General features: G+C 51.6%; 1 protein-coding gene across 3 annotated transcripts in view; it reads left to right on the top strand.

Annotated features, from left to right (window-relative positions):
- The first annotated feature begins 4,837 nt into the window (after positions 1-4,837).
- The window catches only part of KLHDC4 (kelch domain containing 4), a 51,447-nt gene continuing 37,177 nt past the window's right edge, over positions 4,838-19,107 (top strand). The window contains exons 1-4 of one of the 3 annotated variants that reach the window (XM_058709157.1): positions 4,838-5,010; positions 8,517-8,608; positions 12,318-12,396; positions 13,132-13,230. In XM_058709157.1, the coding sequence (XP_058565140.1) occupies positions 4,912-5,010; positions 8,517-8,608; positions 12,318-12,396; positions 13,132-13,230 (369 nt within the window). In that variant the 5' untranslated portion in view covers positions 4,838-4,911. Of the gene's footprint in view, positions 5,011-8,516; positions 8,609-12,317; positions 12,397-13,131; positions 13,231-19,107 lie in introns of those variants that run through there. The other 2 variants (XM_058709159.1, XM_058709158.1) reach the window with 2 other exon arrangements.

Raw genomic sequence — 19,107 nt, 5'->3', positions numbered from 1 at the left:
CTTAACCAACTCACCAGTCTCGGATTGTCTGAAAACGATCCAGCCCTCAGAGTCCGATGTGGTGGTCTTTCTCGCACCCACTTTCTATAAATTGCATCATTCACAAGCATGTTCAAGAGGAGAATATGAATGAGTTCTGTACCCAGAATGTGGTTTCACTACTGCTTCTGCAAAGGGTCAGCACCTTCAGAAGGTAAGAGCCACGTGGTTGCACAGTGACGGGAAAGCCCTTCTTGAGAAGCAGGCATTTTTAGCAGCGTGATCTAACTTCATGGCCGGGCATCTGGGACTTAAGGGGCTGCCACTAGTAACCTTCAGTGTAAGAGCATGCACGGCCCGTGGCTCATTGCCACGGCGGACTCATTGCCATCCGTGCGACGTTCAAGGTTGCTTCCGCACTTGCAGCGACCATATGCAGCATGGCTCCCACCTTCTGTTCCATTTTCGGCATTATTTTCCGGGTTTTGGTGTTGCCTTCTCCCCAGTTTTTGTATCTGACAACCTACAAAGTGTCCTCGATCTTCATGTGATGCCTCTGAGATCCAGTGATAAAGAGGGACAGGGCAAGGGGGCGCCTGGGTGGCACAGTCGGTTAAGCGTCCGACTTCAGCCAGGTCACGATCTCGCGGTCCGTGAGTTCGAGCCCCGCGTCGGGCTCTGGGCTGACGGCTCGGAGCCTGGAGCCTGTTTCCGATTCTGTGTCTCCCTCTCTCTCTGCCCCTCCCCCGTTCATGCTCTGTCTCTCTCTGTCCCAAAAATAAATTTAAAAAAAAAAAAAAAAAAAAGAGGGACAGGGCAAGAACAAGAGCGAGGGGGGTCCTGTACAAGGAGCCAAGAGATGAGGGAAATGGCAACACATTTTTGTTCATCATCAGTCGGCAGGAAAGTCCCACAAATGCTGAGAGTGGCTGCACGTGGGAGGGAAGCCTGTGGGCGGCCTTGAAGTTTCCTTCTTAGCCTTGTCTGTATTTTCCAGATTACATCCTGAAAACTACAATTTAAAACAGGAAGCTAGGCTGCAGCATGGTCGATTGTGTTAATGGACCAGTCGTCCATTCCAAGCAAGTGAGAATGCTGGGCAAACGTCGAAACAGGTCTTCTTAAAGACATTGCAAAATGAACAAGGAGCCAAGTGTTACCAAATCAGCATCTAACAGAAACTGGAAGCAAAAACATTGGGTAGAAACTAGATTCTGCAAACGGCTTTTGATTCCAGGCATGAGCAAGCGTTGCCATGTTCGACTTCGGTTTTGAAGCCAAAGGGCAGGGGAAAAAATTCGTCAAGCCCAAGGCTGACCCAGGTGGCATCTCAAAGAAGTTAGAGGATCTCAGATTAAGCTGAGTTTCCTCAGAGTGAGCAACCCTGCCCCCCAATACTTTGGGGACCACAAGGACGTCACCTCAGTGCTGAGCAGGTGGGGAGGCAAAGATCCTGAGGTGTTATAACCATATCCCTGCCCATCCTTGGATTTTTCAGCCTACCTTTGCATGGCCTGGGTTGTCGGAAAGAACTTAGGCTACGAATCTGGGCTCGGGATGTCGTGAACCAGCAGCGCCATGGTCCTCTGGCAGAAGCTAAGGCAATTCCCCTCTGGAGAAAGATGCTTTCGCTGAAATCTTTCAAAGGATACACACAAGCTGTGCTCTGAAGAAAATGAGCAGCATTACTGCAGCATAAACTGATTAATATACGTACTTTAAGGAAATAGAAGACAAGCTTTAAAATATCTGCAGAGAACAGAAAGCTATACACGTGACCTAGCAGCTCTGAGAAAAGAAATAGAACTTTTGAGAATACACTAATCATAATTAAAAATTATACGGGCAGGTCAGGCAGATTTGATGGAGCCGAGCAAAGAACCCATGAACTAGTAGATAAACCAGAAAGAGTGATCCAGAATGTGGTACAAAGAGACAAAGAAATGGAAAATGTGGACAGTAGTTAAGAGACCTGAAACAAGGACCGGGAAAGGGGTGGCATGTGTTTAACTGGAGCTCCAGGACAAGAGGAGCGAGAACAGACAGCATCCTCTGAAGAGAAAATGAGAGAGAAATTCCTGGACACAATAAAGCCTCTGTCCCCAGCTTCAGGAAGACTACCGAACCCCAGGCAAGAGAAATAAAGAATTAATATCTAAATATATCTTAGCGAAACTGCAGGATAATAAGGATGAAGATAAGATCATAAAAGCAGGTAGGGGGGAAGAAACTTTCCAGAAAGATCTTTGGAAAATCTCTAAGTCTTTAGAAACTAAATAGCACACTTCTAAGTAACCCAGGGGTCTAAGAAGAGATCAGAAGAGAAATTAGGCAGTATCTTGAACTGAATGGAAGTCAAACCATAACACATTACAACACGTCAGGTGCATTTGTAAGATGCACCTGAACCGTCATCAAAAGGAGACCAAGAACTCTTAAAGATTTCAAATAAATGGATTAAATTAGAAAAAAAGGAGAAAAGGTCCCCAAATACTTGGAAATTCAGCAGCACATTTTAACCCCAGAGAGGAGAGAATTTTGCTTTCAGCCTCGATGGAGCAAGGAGACTGGGTCTACCCCTTCCCTTCAGGCTTCTAGAAAACCGGACAAATGTACAAAGCAACGGGTTGATTTCACTCTCTCCCCTTTCTCTCCTAACCCCTTCCTCTTTTCATCCATCCCTCCTTATTCCTTGCTTCACTTCACAAAGCATTTGAGGAACATCTGTGTTTCTCTGTCTTGTTAGAACCAAACTTCCTAGAAGCTGGTGGGCGTGACTTCTGTTTTGTATCTCCTATTCTGGTACAATGTTCACGCGCTGCAGTCCAGTTAATGTTGTTACATGAAATGATTGTCAGCCAGCTCTATTTCATGCCGTCATTTCACAGCACACAGAATCTCTTAAGTTGGCATTTTGCGAAATTTTTCTAAGTTTTTTTGTTATTTCACTTGATTCTCCCAAGAATTTTGTGTAGTAAGTGGGCTATTTTAATATTCTCATTTTTTTTCCAGATGGGAAACATGCAAAGAACCACAACATCCATACCGCACTTGGGAGAGCTTTCCAACTACACTGATTATTTGGAACGAGGGTAATGAGGTCGAGCCATTGTTAATCAGTTTTCTCTTCTGTGTTTCAACTTGAAGACAGCAGAGGGCGCCTGTCCACACAAAAGATACACTCTAGCCATAAACGTTATATTAGATGTAAGATAACCCATTAAACTTTCAAAAGTATGATTTCACTAAAATAGGACTATGTAGTTAATCTTGTCACCATTTTAGGATTCTGATCTCATTTAAAATGTTCTAGCCTCTCTGTGTCTGGGTAATGAGAATTTCAACCTCACGTAAATCACCATGACAAATATCGTCCAAGCACCTTCCAACTTGGCTTCAGGATTCTTTCGGATAATAAAAGCATTAAGCCCCACATCGACCAGACCCTTCTAAATCTTAAAAAGGAATATGCTCTCCCTTTCTCAGCCTTCAAGAGGGGAACACTGTAATGAATTTCCTACAGATGCGCTGGGACTCAAGGGTCATTTGGCTTCAAGTGCATTGCCTCGAGGTCACCCGATATTCTTAGAAAAGTACAAAAGGATTAGGTATGTTCTTAAAGTCATATTGCACTAGAAGGAAAGTGGGGGCAGTAGTAAGGACTTGGCCCTTTGTAGCTCATTGTTGGCGGTGATTATGTCTGGAGGCTCAGGAGCCAGCTCACTGTGAGATGCTGTAGCTCTTTTTCGGATATACTTCTGTTTTTTCCCCCTTTTATCACACATGGTCTCACATGTCCATGTGCCGGGACACATGGTATTTTGCCAAATGCTTGCTTTTGTCATTAATTTGCTCTATTTCCTTGATCGCAAGCCCAAAAGATGACATTTCCTTTTCTCTAAATTTATTTATTTTGAGGTGGGGAGGGGAAGAGAGAGAGAGAGAGAGAGAGAGAGAGAGGGAGAGAGAGAGAGAGAGAGAGAGAATCCCACGCAGGCTCTGAGCTGTCAGCACAGAGCCAGACATGGGGCTGGAACTCATGAACCCTGAGAGCATGACCTGAGCAGAAATCGAGTCAGATGCTTAATGGACTGAGCCACGTAGGAGCCCCAAAGATGGCATTTTCTAAGTAATGTTAAGAATTTTCATTGAACCCTGTCCAAGCCATAGTATTCCATGCCCTACAAATAAATTTCCCATTTATACGGGTATTTCAGTCCAATCCTAGAGCACAATTTCCTAGCAGGCAGTTTCAGTTTCTCAGTTTCTCAGTTTCTTGCTGAGCTGACTGCTCTTGGAGGGGGATCATCAGCTCTCCCCTACGGCTGAAGCAGCAAGTCCTCTATCGCGGGACATCTGAGGAAACTCGGTGGACAGCGGATGGCAGGACGTGTTTCCTCGTTTAGCACGAGATCCTCAGCACCTAACCCCGTGCGGGAGGAGGGACTGTCTTCCCTGGAAATCCTTGCAAATGTATGAACATTTGCCTGGGGACGGAAGTCGAAGCAATAATTAAACCCGCAAAAGGGTCCGAGGTTAGGAGCAAAATGTGGCTCCCGTCCCGAGTCACCCAACCGGGTCACTCTGCGAGGCTAAGTAATTTGGCCGCATCCAGTAAACACTCGCAGCCCAGGCCAGCTGGCTCGGCGGGGCCCCAGGGGGAGGGCAGGCGGGGCCTCTCACGGCCGGGCCGGCAGCTTCCCACCCACGCGCCCCCCAGCCCGAGGGCGCCCAGCCTGTCCCCAGAGCCCCAGCGCCCGGGCTCCGGGAGTTTCGGCCGCCGGCCGGAAGCGCGCGCGTAGCGCGCCGGAAGTGACGTTTCCCCGCGCCCGCCCCCGCGAGCGCGTATTTCCGGTGCGCCGCGCCGCGCCGCGCTCTGCTTCGCTGCCCGCCCCTCCACCGGGAGTCCTGGTTCCACCTCGGGCCGGCGCGATGGGCAAGAAGGGCAAGAAGGAGAAGAAGGGCCGCGGGGCGGAGAAGACGGCCGCCAAGATGGAGAAGAAGGTGTCCAAGCGCTCGCGGAAGGAGGAGGTGAGCGGGGCCGGCGGCCAGGCCCGGCGCCTCCTCCACGCGAGCCACCCGCCCCCTCCGTGCGCGCTGCTGGGGTCCCGGGCCCCGTCGGGCTTCCCTCGGCCGGGAGGCGAGGGGACCGGGCGAGGGCCTCCACTTCTGAGCCTTGCCCTGCTTCCTTAAAAGTAGGGTGCATGCCCCTCACGGCCGCCCGGAGCCGTGAGCGTCAGTGGGAGCAAGTGCAACTGTGGGGATTCCAGAACGGTTGTTGGCAACAGTGCTGCCTTTTCTCTCCCGCTCTCTACTTCTCTCTCTCTCTCTAGCTCTCTCCTTTCCTTCTCTCTCCCTCTGGCCTCTCGCTGTATCTCCCTCTGTCTCCGCGCCGCCGGGTCTGCGAATGGATCAGTACTGAACTTAGCGTTGAGTATTTTGAGTGTTCTGCTTTCCGTCGGCGGTTGCACATGGACTTCCCGACCTGGGTGATCTACGGTGGTTAGTCACAGTTTGCCGTGTGCCAGGTGCTCTGCTGCCTGGGCTCCGGTCCTCCCAACCGAGTGAGGCAGGCAGCTTTGGCATGCCCACCTGACAGTTAGGAAATCAGCAGCTAACAAGTTACAGAGCTGGGAAGCGGCGCGGGGCTGTAATCCGACCAGATGTTCCCATTCCCGGGCTCTTAACCACGTTGCCCTTTTTCTTCCCGAGCCATTTACGTCTCTGCTCTCTCCTCTGTCAGACAGTGGGATTGGGCTTTGATGCTCTCAGGCTCTTCACCGGTTAAGTCCTAGGGCCTTGCATCCACAGGTCTGGGTCTGAATCTCATCTCTGCCACAACGAGCCGGAAGACCTCAGAGGAGCATGGCCTGCCTGCGCAGCGTCTGTGCCTCAGTTTCTCGCGCGTGAAGTAGGGCTAGTGGCCGCGTGTGCCTGGGTAGGGTTGTGCACAGAAAGACCGTTAGTTTTGGGGGAATCTTTAGACCGGTGCTTGGCACATAGTGGGCACTCGGTAACTGTTAACAGGTGTTCACTCGTCGTCACACTTCTCTGCAGTGCCCAGTACTTAGATGGCGGTAGCAGCGGCTCCCCCGTGCAGAGAACCTGTCGGGTCTGGGGCCTGGGACTCTGCATGTTGCCTCCACTCATCCTCACAACAGACCTTCAGGATCACTGGTCATCTGATTAGGTCAGGCCCACAGAGGATAACCTCCCTTTCTTAAAGCCAGCTGTGTCATATAACGTAACCTGATGAGAGTGCGTCCCGTCCTTTCCTGGCGGGGGGCTGAGGGGGGATCTTGGGGACAGCTTGGAATTCTGCCTGCCACAGAACTCGTGTCTCACATACCCGGTGGACAACTCCACTTGGGGGTCACGCAGATTCCTCCGCCTTCCACGCTGTCGGTATTGAAGCCCTTCTGCCTCCATGGAAGATAATTTCTCAGGTGAATGACATTGGACCAGGAGCCCTGAAGTGATTGTGACTCCCAACACTCCCTTCTCCACCCAGGTCTCTGTAAAGTTCCGGGAGGTCAGTTGTCTTGCGTAGCTAACACAGCGGTTTTGCGTTAGGGTTGTAGCTTTAGGCCACTGCTCACATGAAGTGGCAGGATAGTGGGTGTTTTCGTGGGCTGCGTGAGGGTGAGAATTGGTAGAACCCCTCTGAATCCTAATTTGTCCTCGTGGAGAAAATTGGAAGGTGCCACGTGCAGTTACACACCGGAAGGCTTGCCTTCGTGCAGCTGCACGAAGACGGGTACAAACGTGGAGCTAGGAGTATTGTTTGTGAAGACAGAACGTTGGGATTGGCCCAGGCGTTGAGCAGCACGGAGGGTAGAGAAGCCGGACGGAGTCGGAGCTCTGCCACGGCGGAAGTGAAGGGATTCAGCATATCAGGCTGTGGCAGTGTTGAGCAGAACGGCAGTTTGCAAGAGAATACACAGTACGACATCAGTGGCGTGGAGGAATAACATGGGTCACTTAGGGAGATGTTTGTGTGGTGAAAGTATAAAGAAGGGCTCGATAGTAAGGCGCCCTCTGTTCCAGGTAGTGGCCGCTTCCTGGGGGCCCAGGGGTGCACGGTGGGGAGGCGGAGGGCTGCGGGTGGCTGTTCAGGCCAAGGACTGTGGCGTTCTGACGAAAGGAGCTGAGAGAAAGCCCTTGGAGCTTAGAGTGAGGAGGTGGGGTGGGAAATGAAATGGGCAGAATGGTCTGGAAGTGTGGGTTTGTTTTTTTTTTAATTTTTCTTTTTCGTTAATGCTTATTCACTTTTTGAGAGAGAGAGAGACAGAGTGTGAGCAGGGCAGGGGGCAGAGAGAGAGGGAGACACAGAATCGGAAGCAGGCTCCAGGCTCCGAGCTGTGAGCACAGAGCCTGATGTGGGATTCGAACCCACGAACCGTGAGATCATGACCCGAGCTGAAGTCGGACGCTTAACCGACTGAGTCACCCACACGCCCCTGGAAGTGTGTTTAAGTACAGGAAGGACATCTGCCTACGTTGCGGGATGAGGGCTGTGGGATGGGGAGGGAGAGAAGCAGGGAAGGAGGCGGGGACACATCTCAGATCCCAGCACAAGCAAGGTGAGGACAGTGAGCTTTCAAGAAGAGACGAGGACAGAAGGTAACTTTCCCCTGACACACTGGGGGTGTGCGATCACTAGTGAATGCAGGGATGCAGACTCTGGACTGGGAGGAGGGAGACCAGGTTCCAGGGCCGCCCAGCTGTGCAGGTCAGTTGGCACCTTGACTTCTAAGTCTGTTTCTGCAGTTGTGAAAATAAACCCAGATTGGCTGCAGGTGATAGTTGCAGAACCCCTGCGTGCAGGCGCCGTTCTGCACAGACTGACTGGTCTTACTTGGAGCTTATCTTTTATTATTTTGGTGGAAAGGAGGAGGAAACAAATAACTGAGCGAGGGAAGTCTCAGAGCCTGCTGTGCAGACAGTGGAGCGTGCTGGCCGGCGGCCCCGGCCTGGCTTTCTGAGAAGCGGTGGAAAGTGCTGGCAGGAAGTCAGGGCCGGCTTGTCTGAATGGAGGGGAGGGCCCTCTGTGCGGAGTGTGAGGGTGTGAGGTGGGGTGCTGTGTGCAGCGTGCGTGCATCTAAGTATACTTGCGAGAAAACTGCCTCTAAGGTCGAGCTCTGAGTACTTTTGCAAATGTCAGATTCTCTGTCTTTAAAATGGGAGGAACACATTCATATTCTCAGATGTGACTGGCCCCTGGTCAGGTCAGACAGTGGGAAAGGTGACCCAGGCCTGACGGGCGCCTGGGGGGCTCAGTCGGTTGAGCATCCGACTCTTGATTTAGGCTCAGGTCATGATCTCACAGCTGTGAGATGGAGCCCTGTGTGTCTCCCTCTCTGCCCCTCCCTCTCCCTCCCTCCCTCCCTCCCTCTCTCCCTCTCTCTCTCCCTCCCTCCCTCCCTCCCCCCCCCCCCCCCCCCCCGCCTCTCTCTCCCTGTCTCTCTCTCAAAATAAATAAGCATTAAAAAGAGTTTAAGAGCATGTCTCAGGTGTGACTGCTTATCTGCCTTTAGGAAGACCTGGAAGCTCTCCTCGCGCACTTCCAGGCACTGGACGCCACAAAGACTCAGGTCGTGGAGACACCGTGCCCCCCGCCTTCTCCGAGGTAAGTGAGCCAGGGCTCTTCGTTCTGGCTTCTGACGGTTTGCGTACGTCGGACAAGCACTTTAAGTTGGCGCCATGTTGGGGTGCCAGGGTGGCTCAGTCTGCTAAGCGTCCGACTTCGGCTCGGGTTGTGATCTCACGGTTTGTGAGTTCGAGCCCCGCGTCGGGCTCTGTGCTGTCCTCGTGGAGTCCACCTAGGATCCTCTGTCTCCCTCTCTGCCCCTCCCCAGCTTGCGCCCTCTCAAAAATAAACATTTAAGAAAATAAGCAAAGTGGCTCCGTGTTGTCATGAATAACCAGGCACGTGGGACGTTTTCATCATGAAAACCCACTCCCGTTCCAGATAAGCTCCCACACAACGGTTTTTGACTTTTCTTCTGAAGAACGGGACTGAGGCTCTTCTGCCCGGTTGTCACAAGCAACATGGAAGCGGGGCCCCCAGCTCACCTGCTCGGTGGGACCGTGCCGTTTGAGAGCTGTCCAGCTGGTCGCGGCTCATGGACTAGAGTGTCACCCCAGTGAGCTCTCTGGTTCTTAAAATGTTTCAAAGCTGTGTGTCACAGGCACAGACCTCCAAATTCATCTTCTGTTGCTGTTTGTTCCTGACGGCAAGTGGGACTTTCGGACGTCAATGTGTGTACGCCATTTTGAAAGAATTTGTGAATTACGTGACGGACTCCGGTCTCGTAGGGTTTCAGGTACCTCTCGGATGAGCCGGGATGAGGAGGCTTTGGTTTTCCTCTGACTTCTTCCTCTTCTGTGCCAATCCCTGTCCCCTCGGCGTCCGAATTCGGGTTGTGTTATGATTTGATTTAGGGTTCCGCTCGCTGCCGACAGAGTAGGGGGAAGACATTGCCTGCGTTGAACTGGGAACCGGGAAAGGCCAGGTGACCCTAGAAAAGGTCCCGCCTTCTTCAGAGAAGGGGAGAGATGCGTTAACTTCACAAGCACCCGAGACTGGTTGAGAAATGATTTGCTCACTTTCCATCAGGATCAAAACTACCCTTCCTCGCGCCGTGGTTGCAACTGAGATGAGTTTTACCAGGGCTGTCGTCGGCCTGAGAGTGGAGGCCTGGGGGCCAGCTCTTCCAGAAGGGAGGCGCAGGTGACGGCTCTGACGCTCAGACCCCACCTGCCTGGGACACGGGGTGTAGTCCTCGGCTCCTCCGAGGTCGGGGGACGGCGCGCCTGGCCCCGAGCAGAACGGCGTGACGCAGACGGCTACCCAGCAGCCCCCGGGGTTGCGGGTTGTTCCTGTCTTCGCGTGAGAAACGACGTTAGGAGTCCGGCTTGCTTTCCCGCGTATTGGCACATTCCCATTGAGGCCAGCACGTTCCACGTGTGGTAGACGTGCGTTTTCCTTTGAATCGTTAAAGCAGAGGAGTCCTGGGAGTCCAAGGCTTCGTATGCACAGCACCCAGGGGGAAGCCACTTTGAACGTGGATGGATTTTTCGTCCCCCTTTTGCTGACATTTTCAAACTTTTCCTCAAGTGATGTCGTCCCAAGAGCCAGGCTTAATGTTAGGATATAATTTGGAAGGTTAGTGCTTCCCTGGTCCGCTGGGAACACTTTCTGGCAGAAGGGAGTGGTGCTTGGAGCTGAGATAGGAGGTCTTCCGGTCGGCCACCCCAGCGGCTTGTCACCTCCTCCTTCTCCATCGTGTTCTGGGAAACACCGTGCAAACTACAGAGTTTCGTGAGCGCGTGTGCCCGCAGGTGTTGGCTGTGCTGTAGTTTAAGGGGGAAGGAAGGGCCATACACTCCTTTCCCTCAGAGCCGCAGGGCTCCGGATGCAGGCCCCAGGAGGCGGACGCGGCGCGGGGCGTGCGCCAGCGACCCTGTGACACTCCGGGCCTGCCCTGGGTGCTCTTTCCTGGGGGTGCTTGTTACTCTTCCACAGGGAAAATTTTTTAAGTTTGAGAGAGAGAGTGTGAGAGCGAGAACCTCAAGCAGGCTCCGTGCTGTCGGCGCAGAGCCTGCCTCGGGCCTCGGTCGCACAAAGCGTGAGATCACGACCTGAGCCAAGCTCGAGAATCGGACGCTCAGCCACTGAGCCCCCCGGGCGCCCCCACCACAGAAAAGCGTAGTAGGTTAAGTGAAGGAAAGATTCTGCTTTAAAGAGCTTCGGGAACAACTGGTTTCCTTTTGAGACTAAAAAAAATCGTAGTGAAAGATATCTAACGTGAAAGTTTCCATTTCCACCATTTTTAGCTCTACAGCTCACCGGGGTGACTTCCGTTCACGGTGCTGTGCAATAATCCATTTCCGGAAATTTCCATCACCCGCCATGGGAGCACTGGACCTATTAGCAGTCACTCCCGTCCCCCTCCTCTCTGCCCATGGTGGCCTCCACTTTCTGGTTTTTTGGTTTGCCTGTTCTGGATGTTTCATACAAGTGCAATCGGTCTGTCCCTGTGTGTCTGGCTTCTCTCGCTCACTTAGCACAACGCCCTCGAGGCCCACCCACGCTGTAGCGGGAATCTGAGCTGCTTTCCTTTCGGAGAGCAGTAGCGTTCGATTACGTGGAGGCACAGCATTGTGTGTGTCCGGTCAGCTCGTGACAGACTCTGCCATTGTTCACGCCTCTTGGCTGTCGTGAGTGATCCTGTATGGACGTCGCCATACAGGGGTCTGGGTGAGCCTGTTCTCGGTCTTCCTGGGCACATACCAAGGGGCGGAGCTGCTGGGTCCTGTGGTGATTTTGTGTTTAATTGTGAGGCCGTTTGCCACAGCAGTAGCACTGTCTTAACACTGGCTTCTTTCCTGCAAACTTTCTCAGCGTCTGAAATGTTTTGTGGACAGTAAATCCCCGAGGGAAGATAGAGTTGCCTCATTTCTCCAACTTAGTTGACCTCGAAACCTTTGTTTTCCTTGATGAACTCCTTCGGAATTAGGTTGCAGTACGCGCCCTGGGGACCCCGCTCGTGGGGATTTTGGGAGAAGTATTTTCCGCTGATGGTTCGTCCTGTCCTCTCACCCCCATCGCTGTCCTTCATTACTTCCTACTGAGATGGTCTGGGGTGTTTACAGATTCCTTTCCGCTGCTCCTTTGTCTTCAGGTGTAATATAAGCACAAAGCTACTGACATTTTAAATTTTTTTAATGTTTTAATTTGTTTTTGAGACAGAGACAGAGCTAACAGGGCAGGGGCAGAGAGAGAGGGTGAGAGAGAATCCCAAGCAGGCTCCACACTGTCAGCACAGAGCCCGTTGTGAGTCTCAAACTCAAAAGCTGTGAGGTCATGAGCTGAGCCGAAATCAAGAGTTGGACGTCTAATGGACTGAGCCATCTGGGCGCCCCTCATTTGTATTTTTTTAGGTGGAAGGAGATACTGTATTGAAATGCTCAAACACTGGACTTTTTAGAACGGCTTTGATTGTGATTCAAGGGCATAGACCCTTAAAGTGTAGGTCTGCTCTGGAAATTTTGGGCACTGAGGCGGGAGCTCCTAGACTTCTCACTGCCTGATGGTCTTTAGCCAAGTGCTACGTGAGTCACACAGGTCCAGGGCTGTCCTGGGAGACTGGTGTCGTGGCTGTGAAGTGGCATTTAAGGGTTGGGGCCTTAGCTTCCATTCAGAGTGCCGGGCTTCTCTTCTACGGGAGTTCGGGGAGGCGATAAAGGCCTCTGATGGGAAGGGAGGCGGGCTCTCAGCGGGGCTCCGCGTGGCCGGATTGCACGCTGACCGGCCTCTGCTTCTGTCTCGTTAGGTTGCACGCCTCCTTGTCTGCGCATCCTGACAAAGATGAATTAATCCTTTTCGGAGGTGAATATTTCAATGGCCAAAAAGTAAAGTATATATTTTTTTCTTTTCCCCTCAAATTTCCACGGGTCTCATTTTGAGCAAAATTAATTTAAAGCAGCGATATCAAACACGCCCCGGTCCCGCCTCATAAGCTTACAGGGCTGGCACGTGACCTTGTCCTGGACCAGCCACCAGGACCCTCTAGTGACCTCTAGGGTCACTCCTCGTATTGCCTGCTTGAGCTAGACAGGCACCCTGCTCACTCGGGCTGACGTTCGTGCCTGTGAGGCGTTTCCAGGGTTGTTTCCTACCCCTACCAGTGGGGTAGGAAAGTGCTCGTAAATTGTACAGCTAATTTTCATTTCTGAGCGGGCCAAAAGGACCTGTATTTCAGAGTTGAGTATAAACAGTTAGAAAAGCAGGAGTTCCCCTTCCCTGTGCTGAGGACCCCTGTGAGTCTGACTTAACCTGTTCATCTTCCACTCTGAATTTTCATGCATTTTAAAAACCAGGCTTGACTTGAAGAGAGAGACAACTTGGGAGCAGCAAGGGATCTTGGTATCTTAGGCCCTAGTAGGCATGGTGGGAAGTCTTTTTCTTTGTCATTATCCCAAAGGCTCCCAGGGGACCAGTCCCAGGCCTCCTGCATCGGTGTGATTTGCATGGCTTTACGAAACCCGTTTCCCGGGGACAGCTAGTGATCGAGATCTCATGTTCCACCTACCGTCGCTTGTGTCGAGGCATCCTTCGTGATACTAAATCCCTCTTCTTTTTCGCAGACATCTGTGTATAATGAACTCTACACCTACAGTATCAGGAAGGACGCCTGGACCAAAGTGGAGATCCCCAATCCACCCCCGAGGCGCTGTGCTCACCAGGTATGTCGGCATCGACCGTCAGCCCTCCCTCCTTCCCTGGGAGGGCCCTGTTATGTGCTTGGAGAGTTTGTAAGTGACAGGCTGCCCGGCACGGAGAGGCCGGGACCTGCACAGGGTCCTCTCTGGCCGTTCATAATTTGGACTCGTGCCTGAGCTGCTTCCCTCACGATACGGGGCTGGACGCCTTCTGCAGGCGGCCTGAAGGTCGTGTGAAGAAATCCAGGCAAAGGTGCCTAGTGCCGTGCTTGGCGTGTAGCGGCCACTTGGCGAAACGCTCCTCCGTTCGAGCGAGGGGCTCCCGTGGGCCCAGGTCCTGGTGGCAAGAGAGAGGGATTCCTCGGGAGAAGCGGAATGTTCAGGTGGTTGTTGGGGGACCGGATGGGTCGTAGCCAGAGGCAGCTAAGGCTAATGAAGTCAGCGTGCTGTTGGCTAGTTTCTGCTCACCCTAGGGGGCCTCCAGGTGCTGTGACTCCACAGGGACAGACTCTCGGTCTTGCTCGTTATCATAGCCCCGTGCTCTGAGCAGCGTCAGGGCACAAAAAATAATTTGGGCGACACCTTTCCGGCGTGGAGAAGGATGCTTGTGTGTGTCTGCCGTGGTGAGAGTAAACCCCGTGCACGGGACGTGGGGGTCCCTTCTCTGGTTCTTGGCTCACAGGGAGCCTGCTGACCTGGGATTGAGTCGGGAGGAGGGCCTGCCTGCTGGGACTGCATGATCGTCTCGTGCACGTAGAGACTTGAGGGCGTTTGGACTGGTGTGTCTTGTGGAAAGAAAAATGTACTTGGAGGGTTAACGGTCAGATCTCAGTAAGCTTGGGTTTTAGTATGTAACGGAGCTTGAGGAGTTTGATGCGTTCGCTGGAGTCGCCCCAGTTCCTGAGAATGCGCCAGGCCTCCAGGCCGCAGAGGAGTCCTGTCCTGTCCTGGCCGTGGTCTCCCCAAGCCCCCAGCCCTCCCAGTTGGCTCATCGGATTCCTGCACCCCAAGAGCGCTCACGTTCTGATGGAGCAGTCCCACGCGTGCCATGTCACGTGATGTGGGCTCGGGCTTCTTTGGAGTGTCTTTTTTTTTTTTTTAATTTATTTTATTTTTATTTTTTAATTTTTGTTTATATTTTTTTAACGTTTATTTTTGAGACAGAGAGAGCATGAGCAGGGGAGGGGCAGAGAGAGAGGGAGACACAGAATCTGAAACAGGCTCCAGGCTCTGAACTGAGCCACCCAGGTGCCCCTAGGGAGTTTATTTTCTTATCCATTTTAATCACAGTTACTAACTATGTCCTTGAAGAATTAGGGTCGCGAAAGTCTTTGAGACGTTTAAATTCAGTTATCTTGCCAGGGTGCTCAGCAGGTTCTGATTCGTATGCCTTCCTTAGGAGGGATTAATAATATCCTTGTAGTTAAGGTTAGTTTGCTGTTTTCTCTGAATTTCACAATGAATCAGCAACGGGAAACGGAAAATTGGTTGTAAGGTCTTTTGCCTAAAGTTCCTTATAGTCCAAATTCTACTACATTAAATTCTGAGACATAGAACTTTCCTTCTGGAGCACCTGGGTGGCTTAGTTGGTTGAGCATCTGACTCTTGATTTCGGCTCAGGTCATGCTCCCAGGGTCGTGGGATCAAGCCCTGTGTGGGGCTCCGTGCGGGTGTGGAGCCTGCTTGAGATTCTCCCTCCCCTGTCTCCTCCTCTTCCCCTCTCCCCCTCTCTGACACCCTCCCCTCTCCTCTCTCTCCTACCCTCCCTGTCTGCCACCCTCTCCCTCTCCCCCTCTTTCCCACCCTCGTCTCCCCCTCTCCCCTTCTCTCTCACCCTTTCTCCCTCCCTCTCCCCCTCTCTGCCCCCTCTCCCCCTCTTTCCCACCCTTGCCTCCCCTCTCCCCTCCTCCCACCCTCTCTCTCCCTCCCTCTTTCCCCTGCTCATGCCCTCTTTCTCAAATTAAAAAAACAACAAAAAACCCAAAACTTTTTACAGACTAATTTAACATGTTGGAAGTCACATTTTTTTATCTTCTCTTTAACTGGGACTAAGAGAGTAGAAACGGAAGCTTATACTTACACCTTTCTTTTCTCCTAGATTCTGGAGTTTTGGGGGGTGAGGTTTATTTTAGTGTGTAATTGGAGAGTTTAAATGGCTTTTCTAAGAGAATGCAGCCCAGTGAGGGAGAGGGAAGGGCTGTGGCGCCTGCTGAACGCGTGGCCGGATGTGTGCGGGCTTCAGCTGCTCCGTTTCCCCGGAGAGAGAAGGGAGCGTCCACACCCCTCCGCCTGGACCCTTGAGGATGCCGCCACCCGCGGGAGTGCGCCGTGGAGAAGTGGGGGAGGGTGACGAGGACGCGGCAGTCGTGACATCGTGTCTCCTTGATGGTTTCTCCCGAAGTAGTAACTAAGTCAAATGCATGTGAGACCAAAGGCATTCTCTCCTAAAACAGAGAACGGCTTGTGGTTGGATACACGTCACCCGTGTTCTCACCGGCCTGGTGCGTTAACGAGCAGGAGTGGGCTACGGAGAACGGTTGGTCTATAGAAAATGCCCCCGCAATATCCGCGATGGTCCATGTGAGCTGCAGAAAGCGTTAGCCTCCATCTAAATAATGGCTGCACTCCGGCCCGTCTGAGCAGGCGTGCAGGGGTCCTGGACTGCTCCCCCAGGAAATACGAGGCGTCTTTTACGCTCCAGGCACCCTCTGGGGCTCGGATATGGCGACCAAAGAGACAAATTTGCTTCTCCCGAAGATGTCCCGTGGTTTGTGTCTTCTCTGGTCCTGATGGCATCGTGCGCTTTTAGGACTTGGCTTTCACGAAGCTGAAGCATGACGCTGGTGTCCGGTCCATTTCGAGTCTGTTAGTTTGGATTCCGATGGGCTTTTTTTTTTTTTTTTTTTTTTTTTTTGGCATTTAGAGGGAGACCGGGGAAACATGACTTTGTTCCAGTTAATGCAACAACAAAGAGACCCAAGTGCCTGGGAAGCACACGGCCTTGTGGGACAGGTCAGAAAGTGGTGCTGTCGTGCCTCGTCCGCGCGGTCACCGGGCGGGGCTTTGTCTTCGTGAGGTGCGGTTGTCCGTTTCAACGGTTATTCAAAGCCACTGTGTGTACGTGTGTGTGAATATATATACACTTAGAGTTGTTGTATTATGGAAACTGGTCTGGATCGCCCGGCAGAAGAACCAAGTGGCACTCGGAGATCTTGGAAGGACGGAGGTTTATTTTACACCGGTGGGCTCGGAGAAGAGATGATTGTCCAGAGATCTGAGCACTGAATGCAGGCGGGAAGGGTAGTTTATAGCATCCTCTTCCGCATTCGTGACGGCTTTTGCACACGTGCGGCAAACGGGGCAGGAAGAACCCAGAAGAGGAGTCTCTCTAAGCTGGGAATTAGAGCTTTGGTCCCATCGGCCATCTTATGCTGCAGAACTTTACTTATTTTCCCAGCAGTAGTATTTTGGTGCCTGAGGCAAGCAGGGTGGGAACAAGAATCTGGAAGGGCCGTCTTCAGGCAGGGACTGAAATTCCCTTATCAGTCCTGCTGGCCATCATACAACAGATTTTTCCCTAACAGTTTGAACTTTATTGCTCTATATCCCAGATACAAAAATAATCACTCAGGGGGGCGCCTGTGTGGTTCTGCTGGTTAAGTGGCCGACGTGGGCCCAGGTCCTGATCTCACGGTACATGAGTTCGAGCCCCGTGTCGGGCTCTGTGCTGACAGAGCCTAGAGCCTGCTTCGGAATCTGTGTCTCCCTCTCTCTCTGCCCTCCCCCCCACTCATGCTGTCTCTTTCTCAAAAATAAGTAAACATTAAAAAACAAAAAATTTTGGGGGGGGGGGGCGCCTGGGTGGCTCAGTCGGTTAAGTATCTGACTTCGGCTCAGGTTGTGATCTCACAGTTCGTGGGTTCGAGCCCTGCATCGGGCTCTGTGCTGACAGCTCGGAGCCTAGAGTCTGCTTCCGGCCTCCATGCCGGTGACCTCGCTCCCCTGTCCAGTCCAGCCAGGCCTCTCTTGTGAGCTGTCAGGTAGTCGAGCTCCTGCCTTGATGTCTTCTCCAGGAAGAGTCCTTACCTTAAGATACCTATCATAGGAAGTAATTTCGTTCGTGCTTAGACTTTTGAAAAAGTAAATTTTGGGGGCACCTGGAGGGTTCAGTCGGTTGAGCGTCCGACTTCGGCTCAGGTCATGATCTCAATGGTTCGTGAGTCCCAGCCCTACATCGGGTTCACTGCTGTCAAAGCGCAGTCTACTTTGGATCCTCTGTCCCCCTCTCTCTGCCTCTCCCCTGCTTATGCGTGCTCACTCTCTCAAAAATAAACATTTGAATTAAAAAAAAGAAAAAAGAGAAAGGTAAACTCTCTGAGACCTCTTTATTGGGCCTGAACCTATTATTTTTATGTAATGTTTTCAGGGGAGTGTGCATTTTGCAGGTATCTTGTAGAAAATACTTTTCTTTTTCCTTACGCTGCAGGACATCTTAGAGCTACTGTGTGTTTATTCTGAGATCAGTGACCTTGATAAAAATACATTTTTGGAGGAAATTTAGTATGGGTCAGTAACCTGGCCTAGATCCCTTCCTTACTGCATTCCCTTCCATTCACTTAACAGCTACAAAATAGAATCCGAAACAGACTCCAGGCTCCGAGCTGTCAGCACAGAGCCCGACGCGGGGCTCTAACCCACCAACCGCGAGATCATGACCCAAGCCAAAGTCGGTTGCCTAACCGACTAAGCCATCCAGGGGACCCGAAGCAACTAGACTTTTTTTTTGCAACTAGACTTCTAAAACCTACCTTATCGAAGCTGTGTTTTTCTAGTGGCGTGTGACTTCCTTGGCTGTGCGTTTTGACACATGCCTGCAAACTAGCTTCCACAGACACGACTGGTAAGATGCTGTCCTTTACGCACCGTCAGTAATGCTGCACAACAGCGCCTCCGGATGTGCAGTCCATGTGCTGCTTTTGCAGAAGGGGAAAAGATGAATTTATTTTACCCTAAATTCCATTTTCTTCATCTTCAGGGGTGGCAAGCAACGGGAGATTTTTTTAATTCTGTATTTTCTTAAGAACCTAAAAAAAGGAGTTTAGTAGGAAGTGCAGATGTGATTTATCATAATTTATCTTTAACTGATAGATTTTAAAGGCTTCTCTCCGGGATACTGGTTTGTGTTGCTGTGGATCCGAGGTGCTGAGCCCTGGGTACAGAGCCCCGGGTGGTATCTGACATTGCCCTGAGCAGTGCACTTGTGACTTGCCCTTTGCTTGATTTCTTTGACTTGAATTTCCTAATTTTATTGAATGACTGGGCTTGTGTTTGGTGGTTAAAGTGCCTTCCGATCTTTAAAAGATGGCCCTGGTTTGAAGTTGGTAGGAAAGTAATTTGCCTAGTGCTTCTCATTTAGCAGTTTTGAAATCATTCTTGTATTTGTTTATTTTATTTTTATTTTTTTTTAATTTTTTTTTTTTAATTTTTTTTTTTTTTTTTGACGTTTATTTATTTTTGAGACAGAGAGAGACAGAGCATGAACGGGGGAGGGTCAGAGAGAGGGAGACACAGAATCTGAAACAGGCTCCAGGCTCTGAGCGGTCAGCACAGAGCCCGACGCGGGGCTCGAACTCACGGACCGCGAGATCATGCCCTGAGCTGAAGTCGGCCGCTTAACCGACTGAGCCACCCAGGTGCCCCTGTTTATTTTTTTTGAGAGAGAGAGAAAAGAAGGAGCTCGTGTGCACAAGTGGAGGAGGGGCGCACAGGATCCGAAGCAGGTTCTGCTCTGACAGCAGAGAGCCCGACACGGGGCACGATTCCATGAACTTTGAGATCGTGACCTGAGCCAAAGTCAGATGCTCAACTGACGGAGCCACCCAGGCGCCCCTTGAAGTCATT

This window comes from Neofelis nebulosa, chromosome 17 (genome assembly GCF_028018385.1).
Source record: "Neofelis nebulosa isolate mNeoNeb1 chromosome 17, mNeoNeb1.pri, whole genome shotgun sequence".
NCBI classification, from domain to species: domain Eukaryota; kingdom Metazoa; phylum Chordata; class Mammalia; order Carnivora; family Felidae; genus Neofelis; species Neofelis nebulosa.
Note: the sequence above shows the minus strand (reverse complement) of the source record. Positions and strands in the feature narration are given on the sequence as shown.